The sequence below is a fragment of the Physeter macrocephalus genome, chromosome 8 (genome assembly GCF_002837175.3).
Source record: "Physeter macrocephalus isolate SW-GA chromosome 8, ASM283717v5, whole genome shotgun sequence".
Classification (NCBI taxonomy): Eukaryota; Metazoa; Chordata; class Mammalia; order Artiodactyla; family Physeteridae; genus Physeter; species Physeter macrocephalus.
The window spans coordinates 152575285-152602553 of NC_041221.1; the positions used below are offsets into that span (position 1 = coordinate 152575285).

A 27269-nucleotide genomic window follows, 5' to 3' on the forward strand; every position below is an offset into this window, starting at 1 on the left:
GAAATACAAAAATCACCAACTGTCGTTAATACAAATGCCATGACCAAGCTAGAAGAACGTCGTACTGGGCGTTAAAGCACATCCCTACTCCGTAAAGCAAACGAACCGCCACACAGATGGTTTAACGTCCAGAGAGACTCAGGATTGTCGAGCACCCCTTTCCTCTTCCCTTATTTCTCATGCTGCTGCTTTAGGTATCCAACCCATGATTTCAACAGATCCTGTCATTCAACACGGACACCCAAGTGAATTCTTAAATAATAATAGTAGTAGTAGTAGTAGCACCTCATTTGGTCATACATAGGGTGAAATGGAGAAAGAAAGTGGGTCTTAAGAGAAAATAGATTTTAGAATAACACACATACATGATAGCGTCAAAGACCCACAAGGCCAAGGCAGCTCTGTCCACCATCTGCAGTAGTTCTTACCTGTGTAAATGAATCTTCCCGGTGTCCCTTTGCAGAACTGTTTGGATTTGTAGGACAATGTGACCTCTACAACACCAGGGATGTGCCGAGGAGGAGTTTGCACCCGGATGGCATGAGGAGTAATCAACTAGGGGGGAGACATTTGGGAAAAAAACATTGTCACTGCATTATGTAAAGGACTCATTTCATATGTTTCTTATCAGCTCTCAATAAACATAGCCTTCAAACACATAATTAACCTGTCAGTGTTTAAATACAATCGTGATGGAACCTGTATAAAAGACACTGACGACAATATTTACAAGTGCTCTGAGCACAGCCATAACAACTTTATCTGAGTTTTCCTACACGGCAGGCACTCTGCTTCCTGGTTTGAAAAGTAAACCTGGCCTAATGAAATGATTTATCTACTACAGGATATCCTTTGGAAAATCTCTGTTTGAAGCAGACACCCAAATCAGAGCTGAGCTCTGCCACTCCTCTCCAGAAGCTGGTGGGCCTGGTGTTTGAAGTGAGCCCTTAAACATGTGCAAAACACAGAGGTAGGAAATCAGTGGGCCAAGGTGCTCTGATTAGCTGCAGAGCACATGTAGGAAATGCCCCTGAAGACCATTTGGTGCATTAACTACCAGAAGCACAATCAAAGAGCTTTAAAGGGGAAACCCAAGAATGTGCCTCCCTGAAATAGCTGAGGGATCTAGCAGAACTAAGGACTGTCCATAAAAGGGAAATGGAAAGTTGGGGAGGGGGCTGGAGGATGATCAGTGGTCCATTATGCAATGCCACGTGCACAATGAGAAAGGTCATTTCTGAACCCTGTTGGCAGCCAGAGTACACTGCAAAGCAGAATTTATTTTTTAGTACTCGTATCTTTGTTTATATAACTAAAATGTTATTAACAGCCATAAAACTGGCATTATCTGCTTCTTTGAAAACCCCAGCCCTGGTATTTGACTGGCTGACCTCTGATGGTGCCGGACTCTGCGTGCTCTCTCTGTGGTGTGTGCAACAGCCCATTCGTTACTCCTTTCAGACGCATTTAGATCAGTGCTGCGGTACTGAGTCAGTATGCAATGGGTGATCACTTGAGTTTATACTAACTCATGTTTGTGCTGTTCTTGTAACTTAGAAAGGGCTTTTGTTTCAATGTGCAAATTCAAATGTTTTGCCCAGAGAATCACAGGTGACACCAGGAGAATCCAGGTGACACCCACAAATGCCAGCCCCTGCATCCTGCCTGGGTAAACTGTCCTAGCACAAAGTCCTGGCAGAAAGAATGTAAGAAAGTTGCTACTGCTAAAATCCGCAAGTAATTTCTTTCAAATGCTCTTTCTTGAAACATAAAGGTCATCTGCATAAAAAACATTTTAACTTAGTAATTAGAAATGCCTATCCTCGTCCACAGAATGTGTGGACCCTTAGTTTATTTGCTGGAAATACACAGAAGATACTTCAGTAATACCGTGCTTATGTGGAGCCCCGGGAGACTGAGCCCTCCATGGCTAAGTTTTTCAGACGGCTAAGGGTTTATCCATAAAAGCACAAAAAATATTTAAGATTTTGACCTTTTCATACTGAAATTCTTCCAAAATGCACTGTATGTTTTCTAAAGTAAGCAAAGTATATATAATTTAATTTAGCCTTGATAAATCAAGATTTTCGTTTGGAACACCCCTTCTTATATCTTGTATCAAAGCTCTATTTATCTTAGATCTATATATCTTCTATAATACAGAAAAGCCCTAAGTGACCACTGAAGTATGAGGGGCTATTTTCCCCTGCACTAAATGGCCCTGGATACCTATGAGTTTTAAATTATTTCTATTTTATTCATTTTTTTGGTCTTTTTTCCTCCTGGTGTCCTTTGCACCTTCTATACTGTTCTTCTAATCTTTAAGCATCGAAATCAGGAAATCAAGTTTACTATTGTATAGAGAATAGGAGAAGAAAAGAGGCTCTGAAGAGCAGTAAAAGATGATCTTCCAAAATCAAGTGCATGTTTAATCTCAACTGATCAGACAGTGTCTTTGCAATGTTAGGATTAACACTTGTTGAGTACCTAGGTTATCTACTACATTGCCGAGGATTTTACTTGCAAACACTAATTTGGTCAGAACGATCATTAAGTATTTTTATCCCTTTTTTTCAGATGTGAAAACAGAATCATAAATTGTTAAACTGCTTGCACAAATCACCCTCATTAGAGCAAATAAGAGCAAAAAAGTGACCCCAATGCAGTTCAAAAAATGACAGGAACAAATTCTTCCTATTTAATCATAAAAAAGAAATTGTTTATATTCATACCTTTAAACTTTTTAAAGGTAGTATCAAACTCAAAATTTTAAGATCCAAAGACTGTGTGTGTGTGTTAATCTACATGCTATATCCATTTTTCATTTACTGCCTGGTCCTTGGCTATGTTTTTGATGGTGGAAGTTGCCATATAGTTATATTCCAAGTAAGTGGTATGCTTCTATCTTAAGAGTTACTTGGACTGTAGAGTAACATTAATTCACGATAATATTTAGGAGAACTTTCAGCCAGTTACAAAATACTTCACCTGCCCTCCCTTTTCTCAGGGGAAATACATTTTAAAAGATGGAAAGATATCAGCAGACAATAGAGACATCTTTTTAAGCATAAGTACTTATTACCTATGAGTTGATACACTAAGAAACAAAATTCATGGGCCTTAAAAATTGATTCGATATGACTGCAAAGAAACTACTAAGAGAGTGGGGTGTTGGCATAAAGTACTAGGCTCAGGAAATAGAAACAAATTTTCATTTACAATTTTATTTTCAGTTTTAATCAATCACTCTAACTAAAGCAGAGATTCATTCTTGAAATAACTATCCTTCACAAATGAGGTAGAATATGAATCATCATTAGAGAGTGAATTTGTTGATGTTTTCCTTGCTGTGGATGTTAGTCTGGGAACAGGCTCTAGCACTGACACATGATACTGATGGCTTACAGAAGGAAAAACTTGTATCTAACTTCTGTCAGTTGAAAGCAGAGGCTTAATTACTGATCACTCAAAGAATTACAGTATTTATTATGGGAAGGAATGCTAGTAATCATTTAAAACTAACACTCTCATTTCATTAGCGAAGGACACTTTTGTGTCCAGAAAAGTCTAGTGGCTTCAAAAATTGACCCAACATGTTAGGGAAAAGATAGGGTCTAGATTTGCAAGTCTAGAACTCAAGACCCACCTCCAACCCCCTCCCCCCATCTCAGGATAATTTCCCACATTGTTCCAACCTGGCTGAACTAAGGCAGCCCTTCTAAGTTACAGGAGGAGGAAGGGCTCTAGTAAGTCTAAATTTTCCGAACTTCCATCATTGGAATACCACTTTCTTAGTTTTGCCATATCTATAAACCACCTATACAATTATGTACTTAAAAATTTTTAATTGGTTAACTTTTTGTTTAAAATAACTTATTTTAAAAGGAAGCTATATTATCATAGCAACTGGTATCCCCTGCCAAAATAAGAAGGAACTGTGGGTGGTAATCTTAAGGTTAATATAATGTTAAATCTTAGCTAGATAATGTTGACAACCTGCGTGGGTTTACTGAAAAGGGAGTTGAGCTAGTGCTGGACGTTACAGACTTGTTTGCCCCAAATGAGACTTTGTCCCTTAACATAAATCAGAAGGATTAAAAGAGAAATAAAAGGAAAATCACTTTCTTATGATGTGATTCAGTTCTACTTAATGTCTGTGTCGAATCCAAAATGGTCTCCTGTACAACCAGGGGGGGCATGTACCCCACACTTTGGGAAATTCTATTCTAAGTGATTAGAGAACAGATTCACTCTTTTGACTTAACTTCCTTAAATCACAAACCAAACGAGCTAAAAATAAATATTCTTCTGAAACCCTGTAGCATCTGACACTACTTTCTTCCTTTCTGGAAGTCTACACTTTCTTCACTTCTGTGACAGTAATTATGAGACCTAAGACTTGCAGAGCATCTGATGGTTTATCAAAGCACTTTCACATTCACTCTTTTAAAACCCATCCTTATGGGATATGTATTCCAGATGAGAAAAGTTGAGGGTCAAGCAAGTTAACTAACATTATTTGAAACAGTAGAAGAAAACCCATCTCTTACACCTGTGAATAAGTGTTTTACAGGGCTCCTCTCATATTCATTGGTTCCTGTTCTCTTCATGTGCCAACTATTTCTTTCTGCCAACTTGTTAACTGTAGAAATTTCACAAGTCTTGTTCTAGATCTCTTTCTTTTTCACTTGCCTGACATTTCTTGAATTCACTCATTGGCTCAATCACCTCGCCTAAACTGACTTCCAAATCTACACCTGTAGCTTTGATCTCGTTGGCCAAGCACCACATTTTTACGAACAACAGAGTAACAGAATCTCCCTGAACATGTCTTATTGCCACCTCAATCTCAACAGGACCCAAGATAAATTTATCATCTTCCTACCTATAAGTGTATTTCTTGCTCCTGTGTTCCCTCTCTCAGCTAAGGGAACACTCTCCTTTGAATCACCCAAAATAGAAAACAGGATCATCTTACTTTTTTTCTCCCTTCAACTTTTCTTTTAGTCATGTTGATTTTACCCCGCACTGAATTCCACTGGCCCCTTGCCTGCCTTCTTTATCCTATTCAGGTTGTCACCATTTCTTACTCAGATGACTGCAATATTATAACTGCCTTCTAAATGGTCTCTCTCTACTTCTACCTTCTCCACCAGAATTATCTTCTTCAAATCAACCTCACCACATCATGCCCTGACTCAAAACCTCACCTGCCCCCTTTGTGTATGGTATACAGTCCAGACTCCTTGGCATGGTAGTCAGGTGCTCTAAGGCCTGACAGCTGATCACCCTTGCTAGTCACCCTACCCACTCTGCCCTTCCACACTCTGAAGGCCATGTGGATACATGAAAACACCACAGCCTTGCCTAACATCTTTGCTTTGTTCATGCCATTTCTTGCCTAAACTTTCCCCTACTGATATTCTTCTTGTTCTTTAAGACCCTCACCAGATGCTCTCTCTTCCAATAAGTTTTACCTGATCCACAGTTACCTGCACCTTTGTAAGAATTTATATAATTATGGAATGTATACTATAGAACTTAGCATCCTATCTTACTTTGTGCCATAAAGATTTTCTTACACATCTTTCTCCCATTAGATGGCCCCTAAGATCAGCTACAGGGTCTAATTCATATCTGTATCCTCTAAAGTATTTAACTGAATGCCTTACATACAGGATATTTCCAAAATATTTCTGAAATAAATACTTGTGTAAATTAGACCAGAATTCTACTAGATGTTTGATTGCATTAAGCAAGCAATCCCTATCCATAAGAACCCACTGTTCTTAACCTGATAATATTTAACCCTCATTCCCTAAGTTGCTCTTAAAATTAATTATCCAACTGGCCCAGCACTCAGGTCCCTACATGAGACTACTGCTCAGATATCATCTAAGTGGTAAAAAAGAAGATGTCTAAAGGTCTGGGACTCATTCCAGCGAGAAGGGATAAGGCGAAACAAAGAAAAAAATGGTTAAGCAATACTAAAAAGTGGGCCACAAAAGATCAATGCTCCAACAGCAGTGTTTATTTCTAGACTGATGACATTAGATGTGATGTATCTTCTGTCTCTCCTGATTCTTCCTCGTGTGCGTGTGTGTGTGTGTGTGTGTGTGTGTGTGTGTGTGTACTTCTGTGTTTATTTGTGTGTGTGAGAGAGTATGCATGTGCTTGCACAGGAAATAATAATCATATAAATAATTCTGGAATAAATAAATTCATACATTTACAGGTATTACTTTTATTATGAGAAAAATATTAGTAAAATCAAAAGTAGAATACTATCAGTTTTGTGCAATATGTATTGCATGTGATTATGTGAGAATTAGATATATATTTGCATGGAAGAAAGACCAAAAGGAAAATCATCAAAGTGTCAAGAGAAGTTACCACTAGATGGTAAAGTTACGGGTAATTATATTTTCCTCTGCTTACCTCCCTGAATTTTCAGGCTTCTCAGCAATCAGAATGCATTAATATTATAATCAGAAGCAATCATTTTTAAGTGTGGCATAGCAATGAGAGAAACACACATGGTCTCTGCAACGCCCCAGAAGAGGCTGCCAGCACACCAAGGACCTGCCGGCGACAGCAATTTTGCTCCCTCCGAGCTGCCTGTGTGAGCATTTTCTCTTCTCTACACTCAGAGCACAAGAGCAGAAGAGTCCCGAGTGGTCGGCCAGGCGAGGCACGCTTGCTGTGGCCTCTGGGTACAAAGTGAAGCTGCTGTGACCGTGAGAGACAGGATGCAGACACGGGGGGCGGTGGGTGAGGCCTGTCCTTGACAGAAGTGGGAAACAGGAAAGAGGAACGACTCCCTCTATGGGTGCACAAAGAATCATGAAAGATGCATAGGGTTGGAAGCAAAACCCCAAAGAGGCAGTCTGCAAAGCCTGGGAGTCTAGAAGAGGGGCACAGGATAGGATAATTCTCCAAGTGGTTTTTATAAAAGTCTCTAGCAGGATCAAAAGTATGACCCACGTGGTGGGTGAATGAGAGTACCTAGTATTTTAAAATACTAATGGAGACATGTTGGAGAATTCTGGGGGAAAAGGACAAGTCTTGGGAATCACCTTCTTCTCTGAGAGCCAGTAGCTCTGACTATGTATCCCTGTAGCTCACACTAAATGGATGGTGGTGATGACCTTGATGGTGACTTCAGCAGCAGTGACTTTTCATTGTCTTCTTACTATGTGCCACGTACTGTGAGAAACTCCTTGAGTGATTTCTGTCCTAAAGTATTAGGGACAGGCAGGGGTAGTAGCTGGTTCACAGATGTGAAAAATGAATTTCAGGAAAGTTAAGAAAAATGACCAGGGAACCAATAAGAATCATCAAGTCTGCCTGAATGATGACCACCATTATACAACCACAGCTGTCCCTCCCTACTACTGTTTATCGTTTTTCCATAATTCCTGGCACTTGTACTTTTCACCCTACCTCCACTGTTAATAGGGTGGAATGGGTCCTCAGCCTCTCCTGCATTCAAAAACGTTCTGGGAACACAGCAGGTCCTCAAAATAACCTTTCTTATTGGTGAGAGGCTGGTTGAGAATTATGTTCCAGCAAAACAAAAGAGCAATTCCAAGATAAGCCTTTATGCACGTTTTCCAGCCAATGGAACTATATGAAATAAATGCAATTTGAAGTTCCATGCCACAAAGCCAAACAAATAACTGGGATTACTAGAAAGCGTACCAGTGATTTTTCATTACCACCCTTAGGACTTAATATTTTAGCCTTAATCACTTTCAACACTAAAAAGTAAAAACAAAACAAAAAACTCCAAAACAAGCAAAGACTTAAAGAGAAGGGGTAAAAGGAAGGAAAAGTTAAAGTTTCTCCTCTGGAAAAAAAATTAACAGTTATGACTAGAAAAAGGCTAAAGTGGGCACTGGTACAGTGGTTTTTAGGTATTACCCCTCCAAGAGTCGGCGATCTAAGGTACACTGGCCCATTCATCCAGTGTCACCCTCTGTGCCTCACTTTACCATCTTATCCTGCACCAGCTCCTGCTCTGTGGGAGTACAGACAATAATGTTAAATATGCTTTGTGTTTGGGTAGAGCTCCTCTAGGGACCCTAAAGCACTTTCCAGATTAATGTTTTAATTTATGTATTAATAATTCTCACAGCATTCTCCCTCCTCCTCAATTAGGATAATAATATCCATCTCTTTTGAGATAGGCAGGGGGTGCTGAGTGATGGACATAAAACAGACACTTAAATAAGGAAACTATAATATAAAAGCATAATTAAAGCTTCAAAACCAAATTGACTAAGGAGCTTTAAAGAGACACCATAGTGATGGTGACCACACAAGAAAACTTATTTTCCTTCCACTCTGGGGCATTCATCTTTCTGTAGTTAAACATGGTGTTTAAAAAATATTATTTTCTGGAGTTCTTAAAGAAAGTTAAAATATGATCAGTGTATGTTCTTGGGGACTGTGCTGGCTGTACCTACATATTTTATCTCTATTCCCCTGAAGTGGATACAACATAAATCAGCGGATGCCAGCTCTTCTCTCTCAGTGTATTCTGGTTTGTTCCCTAATCAGGGTTCTCTGGGTTTCGTAACCCAGAGTTTTTTCATTCCCAAGAACTGCCTGTCTCAAAGGCAGTATATGATTTCTCAGGGAACGTGAGAGAAAGCGCGTGGAAGCATTTACTGTTTCACAAACATTCTGGTTTCCTTTTGTCCTTTCAAGAAAATAACAAAACCAATGTTTAACAAAATATGTTAGGTCACATGAATTCCCAAAGATAAACTTTATGTATGAATGTCAGAGGAGACTTTTGAAACTAAAGTCTCAGGAATTGAGTTAAAAGGGGATTTAAAATCTATGTTTTAACAGTCAGTAGTATCTCCTAACACTGTCTGAAATGTCTCTCACATAGGTATTGACATAGCCACAGATACACAGAAGAGAGATATAGATCTATTGTCCTATTGATTGCCTGCATCTCCCAACTAGAACATAAGCCCCATGAGGATACGAACTTGGTCTTTCTTGTTTTCACTACTCTGTTTCCAGTTTTAAGAGTGCCTGGGACCTAGCAGACATTCAATAAATACTTACTGAACATTGAATGAGTAAATACTGTGACATCATTAACCACCAGTAACAATTAGGATAAAGATTCAATAACGTCCCTTATGAATCTACCAAAAAGATATCATCAATACCACCCCATTCAAAAAATCTTTTTACTAAAGAAAAAAAATTATTTTAACTTTGCCCCGACAGACTTGCTGGTAGCCTCATTAAACATTCACAAAAATATACTACCCAATTCTTCTGATGAGAAACTAGCCAGGTCCCTAAATCAATGCAGTTAATTGTACAAAACAAAACAGCAATAAGATCATCTTTCAAAATAACAGATCGGGGAGAAAAAGGCTAAAATAAATACATTATGCTTCAACTACCTTTGGTTTTGTGGGTTGATCGATTTATTTATTTTTCGGTAATTTATTTTTTAAATAAACTTTCTCCAGCTCTCTTCCCAGGATGTAAATCTTGCGCCAACTGGGCACCATTAAAGACTGGATCCCATCCTGACCATCTGGGAGCTGGAAAAGCACTGGTGAGTTCCTGAGGTCCAGAGTATTCCAGACGGAGAGGACTGGACACCAGTAACGCCAGCCCCTGTGGTTTGAAACTGCACAATGGGCTCTTTCTCGAGGCTTGTTTTTCTACATTCAGTCAAGAAGGAATATCATTCCCTAGCTGGGCCTGGCTTAGGGTCCTGGGTTGCTGCTTTGTTTGTTTGCAAATTAAAATATAAAAGAAAAAGGAAGTCCAGATACATTTTTGGAAGGGCCTGCATGTCATCAAAGCTGGTGGTTTGCAGGGAAGAATCTTTACCTGCAAAGATTACGAATTAGGAACAAAAACGTAAGAACCAAAAGGTGGACTAGCAGGGAATAAATTCACCTCTCACCAGAAAGTCTTTTAGGTTCTTTCAGAGCTCTAAGAAAAGGATATCAAAGCTGTAGGATGCTACACAGTGACTCATTCTCACATTCTTTAGTGGTATAGTTCCTATTTGCATCCTATCTACAGTGATCCTTGCACATATACTCAGTAATTCCTGATTTAACACATCCCTTCAGGAAGTGAGTTCTGCGGAAAACTGAAGCCAACCCCCTTTAAATACCGTGCCACCACAATTGCTTTCACTGAAGTCTTTCGAGGATGCATTACACACATCATGCTGTTTCAGACAGAAGATATTGAATATAATTGCCATCTCTTTCTTGACTACTCAGGGTCACTGTCATTATGAACAGCCATTAACATGCTGCGCAGTAATATAGTTCTTCATCTGCTTTTTAGGTTTTCCTTTCCTTCCCTTGACATTAAGCTGTCACGTCTGCTGTCACTGAGCCTGCTTCTAACAACCCGCCTCTAGTTTGCTCCTTCTAATTTGCTATGACCTGAGAAAACAGATAACGTAGTTGGTTTAAAATTACTGTTCTGGTTACCTCAAAGTCTGTTATTTCATATATTTACTTTTTTGGGGGGGCTCACTTCTGGTTTCTTGCTGAATTTTGGAGAGTTGTGGTGACTAGAACACTCTTCTCTGGATAAATGAGCTTTCACTACCTTCTTTTTAGATGGTTTAAAAAAAAGATGGCTCTGGAGTCAGAAGGATTTTGGTTCAAGCCCAAGTTTTGCAAATTACCAGCTGTGGGACCTTTGGAAAGTCACTCACCCTCTCTGGCCTTCAATTTCATTGTCTGGGAAGGGGGAAGGGCTAGTTACCTAACTAGTGTTATTAAAGGATTTATTGACTTAATGCCTATAATGAGTTTAGGAGAAGGCCTCACTGGTTTCAATCACTTAAAAAGTGTTAGTTTTTTTTTACTACTTAATCCTCACCATAACCAACAGATTTACACTAAGGTATTCATGTGCATCCTTACTGCACAATAAATATATCTAAATATAAACTACCTAATTATACATGCATTAACAAAAACTAAACTGCAATCTATCTGGTACTGACAGTATGAAGCAACACTGAATATAACAGTTGCTAAAAAGTAGCATTTGTTGATTGAATGAATGAATGAAAGGAGAAGCAGTGTCATTCAACACTATTTTGTATAAATTAATGCCTCTGAAGTGTAAGGCTCTGTGCTAGACTCTGTCGACTAAGCTGAATTCAGCATGGATCCTGCCTTCAAGGGAGAGGGCAGCCCCTTATGTCACAATAATCAAAGATAGAAAGTGATAAGAACATAAGATGGTACAGATAAGGCCATTAGGAATTTAGAAAGAGAAAATATTCAATATCTAGAGCTGTGAGGGAAGATTTCACAGACAAAAATGATTTTTTTCTGGATCGTAAAGGGCGGAAGGATTTGGGCCAGAAAGGAGGGAAAAGCATTGTGGAAGGAGGAACGGCATAAACAAGACAAGAGTGCAGAGGTGAAAAAATAACTGCAGGCATAAAGAGCCGCATCTTTATCCAATCACTCATTGTGACTGGAGCAGAAGTTAACATGAGTGGTGGGTAAGGATGTTGAAAAGAAAGGTCAGAGGCTTACAGGGCTGTGCTTGAATCCCAAACTACGGAGTTACGGCTTTAGGAAAGAGGAAGCCAGTAAGGTTGCATAAGGAGAAAGGCTTTAGGTCAGATCATCAGGGAGCCATTCCAGCAATCAGCATTGAGCACATGGATGAAATGAGCACAACACTATATAAATATTGACTTTCTTCATTAAAGTCACATGACTGCAGCCAGCTGCGATTTCTGTCTTTGATTCATGTTAAAATTAGAAACACATCACACTTCTGTGGTTTATCCGTTTTCAAGTTATAGGCACATATGTGTACCTCCCGAATGCACTGTAAATAAATAGCTGAAAATGTCAACCTAAAGGTGCTTTTAACTAACCCATAATTATCAACATAGAGGATAGACTTAAAGTGCCTTAGTCATTAAAAATAACAATATAGACTAGAGGATTTTAAAGCATAAGGTGAGCATGGTTGTAACTATGTAACTATATTAAAAAAGCCATTAGACTATTTTTAATCTGTTTTTTAAATACGCTGGCTCATTTAGAAATCATTCCCTGTGAAATAACTTGGACTTGAAAGGTATTCTTCAAAGTCATATTCAAAGTTTGATGCAAGTGATTCAGACTACTCCTTTAATTCTTTACAAATGAAGTTTAAAATTTTGCAGTAAGCATCTTCCTCCTAATAGATGATCAATAAGTACAGGTTGAATAAAGACTTGGCAACTTATGTATTTAGGAAAAAGTAGGCAATTAGGAATTATTTAAAACCCAAGCATTTAATAAACTTTGAATTAAACTTATACCTGTAAGCTTCAATATATGTAAAGTAGATGACACAGCTATTTACATTGTACCCTATTTATATTAAAATTTTTTGAAAGAGAAGATATGTGACATAATGTCTTTCTCCACCTTTCTTAATTTTTTTTTATTTTAGTAGAATTGTATCTCATATAAATGTGTTATACGTAATAGTCATTAGAGTTGTGATGCTATTATGTATAAAACTTGGGAGGGTTTGGTAAATATAAGGAAGTATGTTAAAAAACTAGGGAAATGTCACGAGAAATCCTGGTACAAGAGAAAGCTGAATGGGGAGTGAGGTTGGTGTCTAGAGAACTGGGCTAAAATCCCAGCACTAACTAGCTAAGGCATTCTCACGACAAGTCACTGCACCGGCGGGTGCTGGAACCTCTTTTTTCTCACTTTCAAAATAAAACAGCTGCAGTTAATGACTGGAAATGCTCCTCAAAGCCCTCAAAATTTTGTGACTCTACATGTGGTTCAGTAAAAATCAAGGCCGGATATAAGGCCTGGGAAACTCACAGTGGGAGCATGTATGAGTTGTAGTCATTCATTTTTTGATGTCACAGAGGAGCAAATACTATTTTTTTTTAAATTTACAGTCCTTCCTCTGAGCTATGTGCACAAATGAGAATAGAAAGTAGATATGGAAAGGAAGAAGGGGAGAAATCAATAACTGCATTTAAAACCTTATTTTCCGACTTCTGGATTCAAGCAGCAAAATTGCTTCTCAGCCCCACAAACTGCCAGTTACCTGACTATGGTCAGCCATAGGTTTCCCAAACAGTGGCTTCTTTTGCATTCTGCCTGTCTCTGGGAATGCAGTTGAAGGAGACATTCAGGTGGATGAAAAAGACAGTGTATGGCCCCTGGATGAGGCTAACTGGTTCATACAGTAACGTAACTCTGGCTTCTCCCATTTGAGCTAAGTGGTCCTGGCAATCTTTAAATATAGCTGTCCTACAAAATCACATGGCATCTAATGTCAAGTGTGCATGGACTAAAACCAGATGCAAAATATGAGAGAAATTCTGTTCAGAGCCTTGCAGTATCAAACAATAATGGCTCCAAACATTGCTGCTCTAATCTGAATAATACTCTGCAAATATTTCAGATTTTCCTACATCTACCCCAGCCCAATCACTTCATAACTGGGTTTCATGACTTTACTTCATTAACATGAAATCTAAATATACTTCAGCCATTATCAGTATATCTTCCTGTAAAGTGATCCCTGAAAGAAAAGGTTCTGTGGTCACAAAGTTTGGAACATGCTGCATCCTATGTCTTAGATAGTCAAAGTGCATATAAGTACCTCGAAAGCTCTAGGACAGGACCAGTGGAATTTGTTTGACTCAACATTTCCCAAATTTACTGGGAAAAACCTCCCACCCCCATCTGCCATGGGATGCCTTTTAAAATCCCAAAGAACTGGTATATTCCATAGAACTGTCTGGAAGATGAATTAGAGCAACATTGTGGTATAAGTCTCAGGTGTAGATCAGATATGAGAATCTGAAGTGTAGAGAGTGAAAATATGGACTGAAGAGATATCAGTAGGGAGATCCAGTCTGGGGGCTAACTAAATCATTTTGATGAAGTTCAAAATAAACATGATATTGTATACTGCAAGTGTGTTCTAAAAGTGAAGCACAATAGTGGAAGAAGTTACTTCCCACCCATCCTCACTCCCACCCTTCTTACTGTTGGGGGATTTTCAAGGGAGTGAATTCTAGATAAAAGGAATGACTAGAATTGTAGCTGCTTTCCAAGAGGATTTGGTCTAAGACCCTCATTTTCAGATGTTGAGATGGAGGTCCAGTGACCAACAATGACTAAAATATAGGTGCTCTGACTGTACAGTGGAAGTACTATAATTACTATCTGGCTCCTAGCCCACTGCTACCCCGTGAAATCTAAATCCTTTCTTGGATGGTTGTCTTCCATTCCCGCCACCCTCTGCTCCCTGCCAATCCCACCACTGGACATTTTTTACAGGCAGCTTAAACACCATAAGCTGCATAAATTCTCTCAGATATTTCAGTGACTAATTAAAAGGATTGTGAGAGCCTAAAATGTCCAGCACAGAGATCCACCTGGACATAATAGAAACCTGATTGGTTATTCAAACAGTCTACCTCTGACTACACTACTCTCTCTGCCTTCTAGAACCTTGCCTGGAATTTTAAACCACAAATTTAACTCTAGATTGCATAAATATATTATGTAACTCTCTAATATGCTACATGAGAGCAAGCTGTCTTTCTAAATAATATACCAGATCCCACAAAGCCTAACTTTAATCACGGATAGTACCTACCCCAGTGCTCCACACCAGCTGGTAAGCCAACCAGTACTCATTGTTTAGAAATTAGAGGAATTCAGAAGGAGATATTAAAATAACAATTAGCTCTACAAACCAGTAGCAGGAGCCCCTTGCCCCTCCAAATCACAGGTTGGTAGAAAAGCAAAAGCAATGAAGTACACGAGTATTCAAGAAAAAAATTCAACCCACATTAAACATTAGCACACATCAACCCTGTTGGTTTCTCTGGGTTTATATATAAAACACTACAAAGATTATTTTTTTAAGTCTTCTGGTGTAAGACATGACAAGGAGTACAAGAGTATCAGGAAAATAGTTTGTTTTGTAAAAAGAGAGGAGAAAGGGCAAGAAGCAATAAGGAAGAGTAACAAAGATGGCAAACCAAATTCACGGGAAAGCCCTGTGGTTCACCCCAAATTTGGGAGCTCATAGAAGGCAGCCCTGAGTTAGGAGCAGGAGAATGCCACCTTTCTTTTTCCCAACTGGGGGCAATCAGTGAGCTAAAATGAACTACTCACTTGCAAAAGATTGGGTTGCTAGGGGAAGGGCACAGATGAGGGTAAATTAAGCCAGCCCTATTTTCTCTGGCTCTTTTTTAAACTTCTTTAGCTAAAAAAAAGACTCCAAATAATAGCATCAGCTGCTAATCTAAAATGTTATCTCCTTGTCCTGGCCCACCAGCCTGCTTCCTGCACGCTTTGAGCTACAGAGTGAAGAAATGGAGAAGAGATAAAAGTCTACTTAAAATGAAAAGTACTAGATCTCAGAGGTGGCATAACCTCAAGAGAAAATGTGGCCAGGGACAAAGAATTTGGATAGACTGGGGTCCTACTCTAGAGAAGAGGCCCAGACAGGTTAACTGTCTTAAATATACAAGTAACTTAGTCATTCATATAGAAAAAGAAGAGGTGGTCTTCTGCCTCTAACACAAAGCATATACCCTTCATAGGGTAAGTTCCTATAAGCCCACGGCTCCACCCACAAACTTACACAACTAGAAAATGAAGGGACCGCTCTTCTGATTCTCTACATGACAAGTCTAGCTTACTTTGGGAGGTGATAGTAACTGTTAAGATACCATCAAGTATAAGGCATCCATGGCAATTCCACCCTGGTCTGATATGGTAAAACCCTAGGGTAAAAATTTTGGCATAGGCTAAATCGTGGATGGTTAAAAAGGTGAGCCCTGGATTTGGACTGTCTGGCTTCACATCACATCTCCACCAGTTGATAACTGAACAGCTTATTTAACTTCCCCAAGCTCAGTTTCCCGGTTAGTAAAATGAGAACAGCATGCTATACATGCTACACATGCGAGCTGTCACCAGGTTCACATGAGAGCCATGGCAAACACTTAGTATAGTACCTGGCAGGAACTAAGTGCTCAATGAATGTTAGCTAATATTAGTCATACTCTACTTTCATAGATAGCTTCTCTTAATATTTGCAGTTACCAAGTTCTGATTCTATCCAGTGGATGCCTGGAGAAATGGCCCCCAATTTCTTTGGGCCCTACCAAAATAAAAGACACAATTTAATTTTGACTAAAAACAACAGTCATAGTTACTACTACTGTTGCTATTACTACTCCTACTACTGTACCACTTGGATTACTGTACATGTCTTTTTTTCCTCTCTTCTTCCTGTCCTTCCTCACTCTCAAGATTCTACCTATTTGCTCTCTCATTAACTTGGGCTTGTATTTCCTTCATAAAAACATACATTGTGGTTCAAATCCCATCTCTAGCCCTATCTGTCAGTGTGATGGTGGGTCTCTGACCCTCTCTGACACTTGGTTTACTTATATGTATCTAACATGGGGCTATAATGAGAATCAAATAAAATAATACCCGTAAAGTGCCCACGCATGAAAACCCTTAGTAAATGTGAGCTACTTCTCAATTTCTCATCAGTATACAATGGATTTGGGGATTTGGAGCAGCACCAGATTCTCTCCCTGCACTAAAAAAGAGAGAACTTCATATCTGTCAAATAGCCTGGATGAAAATCTAAATTTATAAATAGTTGAGAATAATTACAAAAAGTTCACCTCTTCAAGACTCATTTTTCCAAATGTCAGACCATCATGATGATAACAGGCCAAATTAAAGTCCTCCATCCAGACGCCCAACTGCTAATGTTGCAGGGGATTTATTTATTTTAAAAGAATATTAGCTAAAACATTTTGGGAAACTACATAGTGGGCTTTCACCAGGAAAGAGTCATAGCTGATTTATGATATACCCACGAAGGAGAGCAGTTTGGGAGGAGGAGGTGGGCAAAGAAGGAGCATGCTTCCTCCAACCCTCACCTCCCAGCTGGACCCCCCAGATCCATCACGAGGGGCTTCTGGTACACTCAAGGTGGGGGTAGTGGAGGGACACATGAGGGAGGAGGACAAAGGTATCACCTCAGTGGATTTTCCTTTTCATGACTTGTGTTGATTTTTTTATATGGAAACAGATCCTTTAAAGCAATTTAGATAAATCTAAGGTAGAATTTAACCTCCCTTACGTGTTCCCCCAAAAGGGCAAGAAAGTGGGGGCACTGAGAGGAAACTGGGGGACCCTGACAAGGTGGAGGGAAAAATTAACAATTTCCTGATATGCTGAAGTCCTTTATTCCACATCCAACGTGGTGCACCTGGCCTAAGACAGGCATGAGGTTGTAAAGGGAGCGTCACACTAACCCCACTTATTCTCAGGGGTCACGAATATGGCTGATTCTGAGTCCCACTTCTCAGGCCTCACTGTGACTGCTATGACCTGGATAAAAAGTTCATATTCGGGCTTCCCTGGTGGCGCAGTGGTTAAGAGTCCGCCTGCCGATGCAGGGGACACGGGTTCATGCCCCGGTCTGGGAAGATCCCATATGCCGTGGAGCGGCTGGGCCCGTGAGCCATGGCCTCTGGGCCTGCGCATCCGGAGCCTGTGCTCCGCAGCGGGAGAGGCCACATCAGTGAGAGGCCCGCGTACAGCAAAAAAAAAAAAAAAAAAAACACAAAACATCTGGATGGGCTAAATAGTGGTGTCATGGGAGGACAACCAGGAATGTAAATAGAAACTCTGAGTTCTAGCTCCAGTTCTGCTACTGACTCCTTTGTATGGACGCCTACCTCTCACTCACACTCCATGGGCTCTGGGTGGCTGCTTTGGGGTGATGTAATTACATATGTCTAAGTCTCAGTAACCTTATCAAGAAAAGATACACGTTAAGACTATTTACCTTGTGGTGTAGAGGGAAGATTAAGATGATCTATGCCAAGAACTCAGCACAGTGCCCAGAATATAGTAAGTCTCAATAAAGTTTAGCCATTCTATGAGCACTTGTAAAGTGTGTGTGATAAGTGAGCTCAATGGTCCCTTGCAGCTCTAACCTTGTTTTTACTCTAAACTTTGGGGAGATGAAAGAAAAGGGGCTCTGGGCATGCTGGCTAAGAAATCGAGGCTCAGAATTTAGAAAGCAAAGGCAAGTTTGCCATGGCTTCTAAGGAATGGTGATACTTATGTTTTGTAATTTGAGCTAATGTTGATTATTGCCAGACAAGTCAACTTGCAGGTTAAAATAATGATCACAGTGCTTGGAAAGTACTGCAAAAATAGAGCATAGTCATTTTCATATGGTTGAAGTCCCACACTGAGATGCCTGGGAGGTATAAACTCCTAGGTCTGGAAAGAGCCCTGGGTTCTTCTAGGTTCCCCTGGCAAACCGCTCACTCTCTGATGAAGAGTCACTGAATAAGTCAAGAACCACCTACACCTGGATTATTACTGTCACATGAATGGTGATGCTTGAAGATGGTCCTACAATAGACTCCATCTACAAATGTTCACAGATTACTACCTTGTTACAGTTTGAACAGGGCTTTGCCTATATATTTTGTGACTTTGCATCTCCTTTCCAATTCCCAATACATAATAGGACCTCCACACTGTGGCTAGCCCATGAGGACAAATGACAAAACAGAAGCTCTCTTGGTGCTGATGGGCCAGTGGATGGAAGTCATTCCAGTAGAAAGTGATGCCTCCTGGTAAACCCAACCCATCTTTCCTAGTTTCCAGAGTTCTGTAGACTGGAGCTGGCCCACCCAGACTGCCATCTCTAAATTCTACACACTCTCTTAGAAATGCAAGTGTAGACAGTCTCCTCAACTAGACCAAGCTATTAGATATTAATGTTCAGACAACACCTACCTCACTCCAGACCAGCATGGTACCGAATATGACCTGTAACCCATCAAAGAAATTGTCCCCTATGATGATCACAGTCGCACCTCCCGTCGTCCATCCTTCACTCGGGCTGATGGCTTTGATACAGGGAGTAGCTGCTTTTCAACACACATGAAAAAGAGAAGGAGTCGGCTGTTAGAACCAAACTTTAATGATGGGAGACTTGAGGAAAAGAAAAAAAAAATCTTTTATCTTTTCACGAACAGAAAGTCCCTCAAGATCTCAGCATTTCCTAGTCACATTAGGACCTGAAACCTCAGGGTGCAATTTCAGTTTTTAAAAGCATGCTTTTCATTGTTTCTATTAAGATACATATATGTTATCCAAATCTTTTTCAAACCTGAAATCTTATGAAATAAAATGCAGAAGCAAAATTTAATTTATGAAATGCTAAGGATATTTTTTTAATGGGTGATGTTTTAAAATACACTGGAAACCTCATAGAATTGCTTCACAATTAAACACATCTCCTGAAAAGAACGCTCATAGATTTTTTAGATAAACATTGCTGTTTGATGGGAAGGGAAGAAAGAGAGGAGCCTGGAGTAGAACATCATTCTTGTTCCATGCCTTTTGTCTGTACCACTAACAGAGCAATATTCCTGAATAAAAGTCACTAAGTTTTTTTCAATAAATGTCATGGATCCCATTTTATAGATGCAAAGTATGCAGGTCACTCAGGGTGAATTATGTAACCAAATAGCTGAGTCAGGGCTGAACCACAGAAAGTCCCATGACCTTTGCTTTGTTGTCATTCCCAGGCATAAAACCCAAGAACTGGCTTTTTCAAAACTTCCTATCTCCTTTCTTTCCATTATAAATGGCCCTTGGAGATGGGAAATAATTTGCAAATACTGTGATTCCAAACAGACTAGAGGTGGTTTGCCTGATGAGCATGGCGTGCTGTCAACAGAATTACTAGGCAAAAATGAAATCTCTCAGAGAGTACTTTCGCACCACTGAGGATTTTTAACTCCACAATGCCATGCTGCTGTTTTCATGACCACTTTTATGAAAAGGAACAAAGCAAAATTCTAAAGCAAAGGAGATATTGTCTAAGGAGAGAAAATGAGTCCCTCCTCTTTAATAAAATGTTTATTAAGTACCCCAGACTGACTTTCCAAGTATTGAAGCCAATGAGAGAACCAGTTAATTTTAACAGGAAGAAACTGGCAAAGAATTATTGGACTTTGTCAAATTTGGCAAAATGTCATGCTTTAACTTTTGCAAGAAGAAAAGAAAATATGAAGCCCAGCCCGCTGGAACCATTGCTCACGTGCCACCACACAAACAAGCAGAATGGGTTTGATTTTGAGTCAAATTTATCTTATAAAATTGCACAGAGAAATTTGGAAATATCCAAACTAAACATTTCATGTTGGCTGAACTCACAGCAATGCATTATTTACAACTAAAACTGGACAGTTCAGATGTCTTTTCTCTCCCCCACTTTCTCCTAAAAACAAAATAATTAATCAAGGAAATGTAAATGATTCATGGCTTGAAAATTCTTGTTCAATTTTTGACACATATAAAGGTTGTGATCAATGTTCCACAGGCATAGGACTTTTTAGTAAAATCTTCCTTTAAAAGTAACCACGTTTAAATGCATGATTGAGTTCTCCTAAACTAATGATAGAATATGATGCATGATTCCAAGCAGTTTATAAGAGAAATAAACTACATTTAACAACTATATAAAATTCTTAAAATATAAGCAGTTTGGAAACATTCTAGTTAATGTCTCAAAATCTTAATTCTTAATTTCTAACTGAGTATAAGTACTTAGTTGCTAGAGTGGAGTAGAAAAGGTATTACTATATCCCCGGATACTTCTGAGAAGAATAGAATATTGGTTTAACTGAAATGATCTTGAAAGAGTCCTGCCTGATGGCAAAGTGTGGAATCCAACAGTATCATTAAACGCTGACCCTGTGATTGCCCTCATAAACCACAAAATAATCTTGGTGTTTATTATCTGTATTAGCTTTGGGATTTCTTTTAATTTTTTAAATTTTATTTTTTAATCACACAAGCCTGTTCCTTTAGTTAAGTATGGACTCCTCCAGGCTTTCTCATAGTTGCACAAAAGCAGGCACAAGGGCGTGCTGGTTTATCTTTGACAGATTCTCCTATTGTAAAGAAGTTATAATAACATGGTCAAGAATTGCCAATTTTATACTTGACCCCAGCTCTCTCTTTTCCATTTGTTATTTGCAGGATATAGAAGGCATGTAAGTACATATATGTATAGATGCGTGTGTATGTGTTCAAACATTTCCTAAGGAAAGTGATAATGTTTTAAACCATCCAGAAAGAAAGGTACATGTCAACTAGTCAGAGGTAAATGAGCATCAAGTTTCAAGAGAAAAACTGGCGAGGAAACAATATACAATACCATCTTCTTAGTTTTGGGGGAGGAAAAAAAAAGCCCTGGAGGAAGTACTAAAGGAAAAGAGTGGCACCCCTGGATCCATCCTACCTCTGTGCTCAACACAATCCACTATCCCTGCTTAGGGAACTAGGTGCCATTCTCAGAACAAGTCAGTGGGGCAGCCCTTTCTAAGTTGAGACCTCAAAGTGTTCCAAAGGTACTCCTATACATCTGTGTCATGGCAGTCTTGAGAGGAAGCTCTGTGGCACTCCCCCATTGGGAAGATTGGAAAATATGTAAAGGAATCATGGGCTGACCTACTGAGAGAGAGGGGTGAGGAAGGGATGTTACTGGCATTTAGTACCTGGAAGTCAAGGATGCTAAGTTTTCATGCATGAGACAGTCCTGCAAATGAAGAAACCTGTAATGTCAATAATGCAGGGTAGAAAACACTGTGACTAGCTAAATGAATCAGGCTCAAGAGCAGTTGTTAAGAACTCACAAATCCATACAGGCCAAGGCAAGAAACACAAATGAATACAGCAGCTCAGGGTCTCAGAATAAGCATGAGATGGATGGCTGCTGATACCGAATTGGGGAAGCTCCAGCCATTGGTATCCCCACACAGATGCAGTCCCAGTGTGACCTGGTCTTCTGATCTTTCTAAAGAAGCCAGGAACCCAGATTTTTATGTGAAATTTCCCAATCTTTAAATGCTGGCAACTAATTCAATATTTTTTTAATGTGTAGGCTAAACAAAATGTTTATGGACTTAAATTTAACTCATCGGCTGCCATCTTACATTTTTACCCTAGTCACAAACTTGCCAGACTAAAAGCAGCCCAGGAAGTACTTGCAAACGTGCCTAAAATAACAAGTACCCAAATGTTCACTGCAGTATCGACAGTAAACAGTATAAGAGTCTAGGTGCCCTCAATAAGGGAGTGATTAAATAAATTATAGTACATCCATACCATAGGATATGTGGAGTGTCATTAGAATGGACGAAAAAAATTTTCTATAAACTGACATGGAAAGATGTCAAAATATGTCAGTAAGTAAAACAAAAATCAATTTGTAGCCGGATGAATAGTGTGATTCTGTTAATTTAAAAACTGATATCTATTAACCTATATGCATGAGCGTGTGTAGGTATGTGTGAACAGGTATGACAGACAAAAGTCTGGAAGGATGTACACGAACTGTCCCCAGTGGGTCCATATGAAAAAGGAAGGTGACTAGAGAAAGGAGACTATTAAATTCTACTCTATAGATAGCTGTATGGTTTGAATTTTTCCAGTGAGCACATACTAAGGTAATACGTTTTAATTAAAAAAATAACAGCAGAGCGTTTAATTCTGTGCGAGATAAAGGTTATACGTTTTAGAGCAAATTGATACTACTTTTTTTTTTTAAGCTCAGATGTGCTAAGTAACAGACCCTGAGCCCACCCTTCCATCTTCTCTTTGGGTACTTTTTCTCTGAGAAAGCTCGGAGAACATCTGCAACGACTTGTTTTTCTTTCACTCAGGATATCCAGAGAGATGCAGTGGGAAGATAGTTTATAATAGTCACGGTGGATGTGTTCGGTGAAATCTGAAGGTGAAAAGACTCATGAAAGAGTTCAATCCAGCCCAGGAGTGTAATAATCAATACAATTCTATCTCCAAGGAAATATTATGGAATGGTGGAGAGGAGTGGATTTGAATACAAAACCACTTTTACCGGCCAAATCTTGGTTTAATTAATGAAAGAGTCTTTCTTCCTCACCAATGAATTTTCACACTCTGGGTCTCCACAAGGACAGTAAGCCAATTCCTGGTTCTAAATGTCATTAAAAATAAAAGTTTGGGTGTTTTTTTTCTCTTTTGTTTTTTTTAAACCTCTCCTCCCACTCACAACAGTCACCCAAGGAAAGGAGATTTTTCCTTCCTTCAAACTATGACAATAACATGATTATACCACCACAGTTTAGCATAATGGCTCTGAAATGCTCGTGGCACATTGCAGAGTTAAAGTGGAAATTATTAGGTAGCTCTTCTTTGTTATAATAATGATCACTCCACAAATAAAAGCTCTTCTCCCAAAGGTACTGCAAGGCGCAAAATGCTAATTCTGAAGATTATGTGTGCGCTTTTATTAAATATTACTATGCCCTGCCTGTTTGAGGGCTTCTCTGCTCTGATTGTTTTATGAGTACCATGTTAATGTCATTCCCATCTTGCTAGCAGCAGGCACACATTTTAGCGTTTGTATGAGAGTTGATCAAAGGCCACGTGCTGGGGGAATTGCTGAGAAAACACGGACAAGCGATAAAAATCTAACAGATTAATTGGTTTAAATTTCATTTCAGGGTGTTGAACTTTGGCTTGGAACTCTAATACTACACCGTGAGTCAGGGCCTAATTACCAGATTTCCAATTTGCTTCTGAACAATGGTTGCGGTGAGAAGGAAAAGAGAGGGTAGAATGAGGGGAAAAAAAAAAAAAAAAACGAAAGAAAGAAATCGTTCGGGCTCCAGTACATATTTAACAACTAATGTTCTGTGTGCAGACAATTGCACCAGGGGACATTTGCTACCACCTGCTCTACTTCCAGAGCGTTTATATTTCCTTCCAATAGCCACGGAAGGCAGAAGAAATCACGGATGGCCTCAGCAGTTTGAAATTTTCTGATTTATAGAATCAGTATTACAAGATTCGAATGCCTGCTCACCCACACTGGAAGCATCAGGCTTTTTATTAGCGAGGTGAATTTATAAACTGGAATCGCCCCTCAGCCTCCAATAGCAATGATCTATTTCACTGATAGAAAGCCAGGGCCGGGAGAACCATGTTTACCTCGGGGTTTATGGGGGCCCTTGGGAATAAGGGTTAATTGAGCTCAGAGGTGCCTGCCCATTGAGGTGAATTAGTGGTAGGCACAGCTATCAACAGGGTCCTGGGGCTGCTCTTACTTTTGCCTCTGAAATCTCTTTGTACTGTGATCAATACCTCCCTTGTTTGGGGTAGCTGTATAGATGACCTGCGTGCAGCATTTACCATCTCTTATCCCCAAAATGAGGCTTTTGTGACAGTCGATGTCCCATTACGGAAGCCTCACTAGGGATGTGTTGTTTGGCTCTTTTCTCCATCCCTGTATTTAAATACCATGGGGAAACAACGCTCAATCAGTTGGTAAAAGGTACAAATTTAGAAATGCTTTAATCCCACTCCAAATCTTAAAATAAAGTTCCATTGAAGTGGAGGTAATGTTATTTTCCATTTCCTTTGTGTATGGTATATGGAAAAAAAAATGGAAACCCTCCTTTTCCAGCATTGTGTTAACCAGAACTCTCTACTACTGATGAACATTTCTACAGAGCAGAGACTGATGCTTACAACGGAGGTGAAGATGCCAGCACCAGCCCTCAATGGCTTCTGAGTAAAGACAGAAAGATGTGATTATGTTAAGTTGATTTTAACCTTCAGGGTATTATAGTGTCTGAAAATGGGCCAGAGCTCCAGCTTGTCAAGTTCCACATCTAGCACCCGGTGCGACCTTGAAGCAGTCACTTACCCTCTCTCTAAGTCACCCGCTTTAAGCAGTGGTGGTACCCACCTCACAGACTCCTGCCAAAATGCAGAAAGTGCCTGCTTGGGTATTGCTGTTTTACTATGTTCCATGCACACAGGACGCTAGTTGCTATAATAACAACTACTGTCATCATCAGTTCCCCACTAACCAGAGTTTATTTACTAAAATACACCATAGTCTCAGCATCGCAGATTATGAGGCGTATTGTCAAACTTCCCTAGGAAATTTCCAACCCAGTGACTTGCTAACATAGCTAAGCTGACTGAGGAGGTGGATTTGGCATCAGTAATTACAAAGTAGAATTTGTTTTAAGGCTCTCATTAGCCTGGAATGAATATTAATGGCAATCTTTTCAGAAATGAGGAATTAACTTTAATGTTATTGCCCCAAATTCTTGAGACTTGGCAGAAAATGCTGCGAAACCCATGAGCTCAGCTCATTTCTATGGGACACCTGTGACCTCATAAAAATCTCAGGCCTTTCTCCCTTGTATCTACTTGATTTTGGTAAGGTTGTGCTTGGGAGCAAGACTGTTTCAGAGATGGATGGGGACACAAAGTACCCCCACTTGGACTCAGGGCACAGTTATCTGCCCTTCCTGTTTAATTGGAGCTATTATTTTTGCTGGTCTTTTCTAAAGTGAAATGATGATTTTCCTGACTGCTCACAGCACATCAGCAGCAACACCTGCATTCTTTGATCCTGATATCCAGTAGCTGCTGGCCAGGGAGGAGGGCAAACAGAGGGTTTGACCCCCTGGGAAACCTGGCCCTGTGTATTTTCACCACGTACAGGAAGTGAATCTATTCTGGGTTCACCCACCTTCCAACTGGAAGCCTTAGAAACCAGTAGCAGTTATAAAGCCTGACCTGAACCCTAGCACCAGAGGGTGCAAACTTCACTTTCAGAATGCTAACCTCACCACAGACTCCTAGTCAACTAATAAACAGATAAACAAATTTGACAGTTTCCTCACTCAAGATGGAGCAGTCTTTGTAACACTTATGCTCTTACTTTAACTTTACTAACCAGATTTATTTCTGCCTTCCTTTATTTTCTTTAGTAATTGCTTTATGCAGTTAAGCATTTTATTGTTTATTAGGGTTTTTATTTGGGTTGGTGTTGTTATTGGTCTGCATTTATTGCCCCATCCACTAGCGTATCTAGATATTACTTGGCAAGGAATCACATATTATATATGCAAAAGAGCCTCCCTCCTTCTCTCCCCGCACCCCCTGCGTGTATGTGTGTGTTTGTGTGTGATGGTGTGTTTGTCACTCTGAGGAGAACTGTAACCCATGATAAAGATATTTCTCAACACCAGATGCAATTAAATCTATTAAATATTAAATGAGGAGTTCAAGAATTTCAAGTGTTTTTCATCCTTTATTCCAAAGTGACTTCATTTGGCAAGAAAGCCCTTTGCTTTGACATTAATGGCTGTCTCAGAAAACAAGTGAAGGAAAAATTCATAATTGCTAGATGGAAACATGGATCTAATATCCATCTACATCAAGGCAGAGTTAACCCAGTGGGGGTGTCTAGGTATATCTAAACTTAGCAGAATACCTAAGTTCCAAACTATGCCATTTGCTAAATACAGAGCAATTCCAAATCATATCTACTTCCCATTTATTTTGCAGATTTCTTATTCTGTTCTGAATTAGCAAAATTCCTCAACAATGAGTGGACATAGATCTGAACAAGGGAAGGACAGAAATCCTGGGGCAACAATCATAATTCGAACGTTCCAGGACAAGCACTCTGGGATTTCTGAGTTTGTCTATTTGTGATCCAGAACTTTGTGCAGGTTCACTACACAGGGTGATTTAACAATTTAACAGTGAAAAATTTTGACATTTTGATGTACCTGTAACTTCTAAATTGCACTTGAAAAGACTTGTTGAAGGCTTTTTGATTAATGACACACAACACAGCATTGTTTCATAATATGCAAAAATTGTTTGTTAAAAACACTTCAGGAGGGCTTCCCTGGTGGTGCAGTGGTTAAGAATCCACCTGCCTATGCAGGGGACACAGTTCGAGCCCTGGTCCGGGAAGATCCCACATGCCGCGGAGCAACTAAGCCCATGTGCCACAACTACTGAGCCTGCACTCTAGAGCACGCAAGCCACAACTACTGAGCCCGCGTGCCACAACTACTGAAGCCTGCATGCCTAGAGCCTGTGCTCTGCAAGAAAGAGAAGCCACCGCAATGAGAAGCCCACGCACCGCGACGAAGAGTAGCCCCTGCTCGCCGCGAGTAGAGAAAGCCTGTGCACAGCAACGAACACCCAACGCAGCCAAAAATAAATAAATAAACAAATAAACAAACAAACAAATAAATAAACAAAAACACTTCGGGAGCTCAGAATTTTATAATTCAGAGGTGAGAATGTACTGCTTTCCACCTCAAGTTT

General features: G+C 39.7%; 1 protein-coding gene across 7 annotated transcripts in view; it reads right to left on the reverse strand.

The window, feature by feature from the left end:
• The window catches only part of EBF1 (EBF transcription factor 1), a 406002-nt gene that overhangs the window by 80359 nt on the left and 298374 nt on the right, over nt 1–27269 (reverse strand). For 4 of the 7 annotated variants that reach the window (XM_024117212.3, XM_024117210.3, XM_024117216.3 and 1 more), the window contains exons 9-10: nt 18864–18994; nt 429–555 (exon numbers count right to left, since the gene is read on the reverse strand). In XM_024117212.3, coding sequence (XP_023972980.1) covers nt 429–555; nt 18864–18994 — 258 coding nt within the window. Of the gene's footprint in view, nt 1–428; nt 556–18863; nt 18998–27269 lie in introns of all 7 variants that reach the window. The other 3 variants (XM_024117211.3, XM_024117209.3, XM_024117214.3) reach the window with 1 other exon arrangement.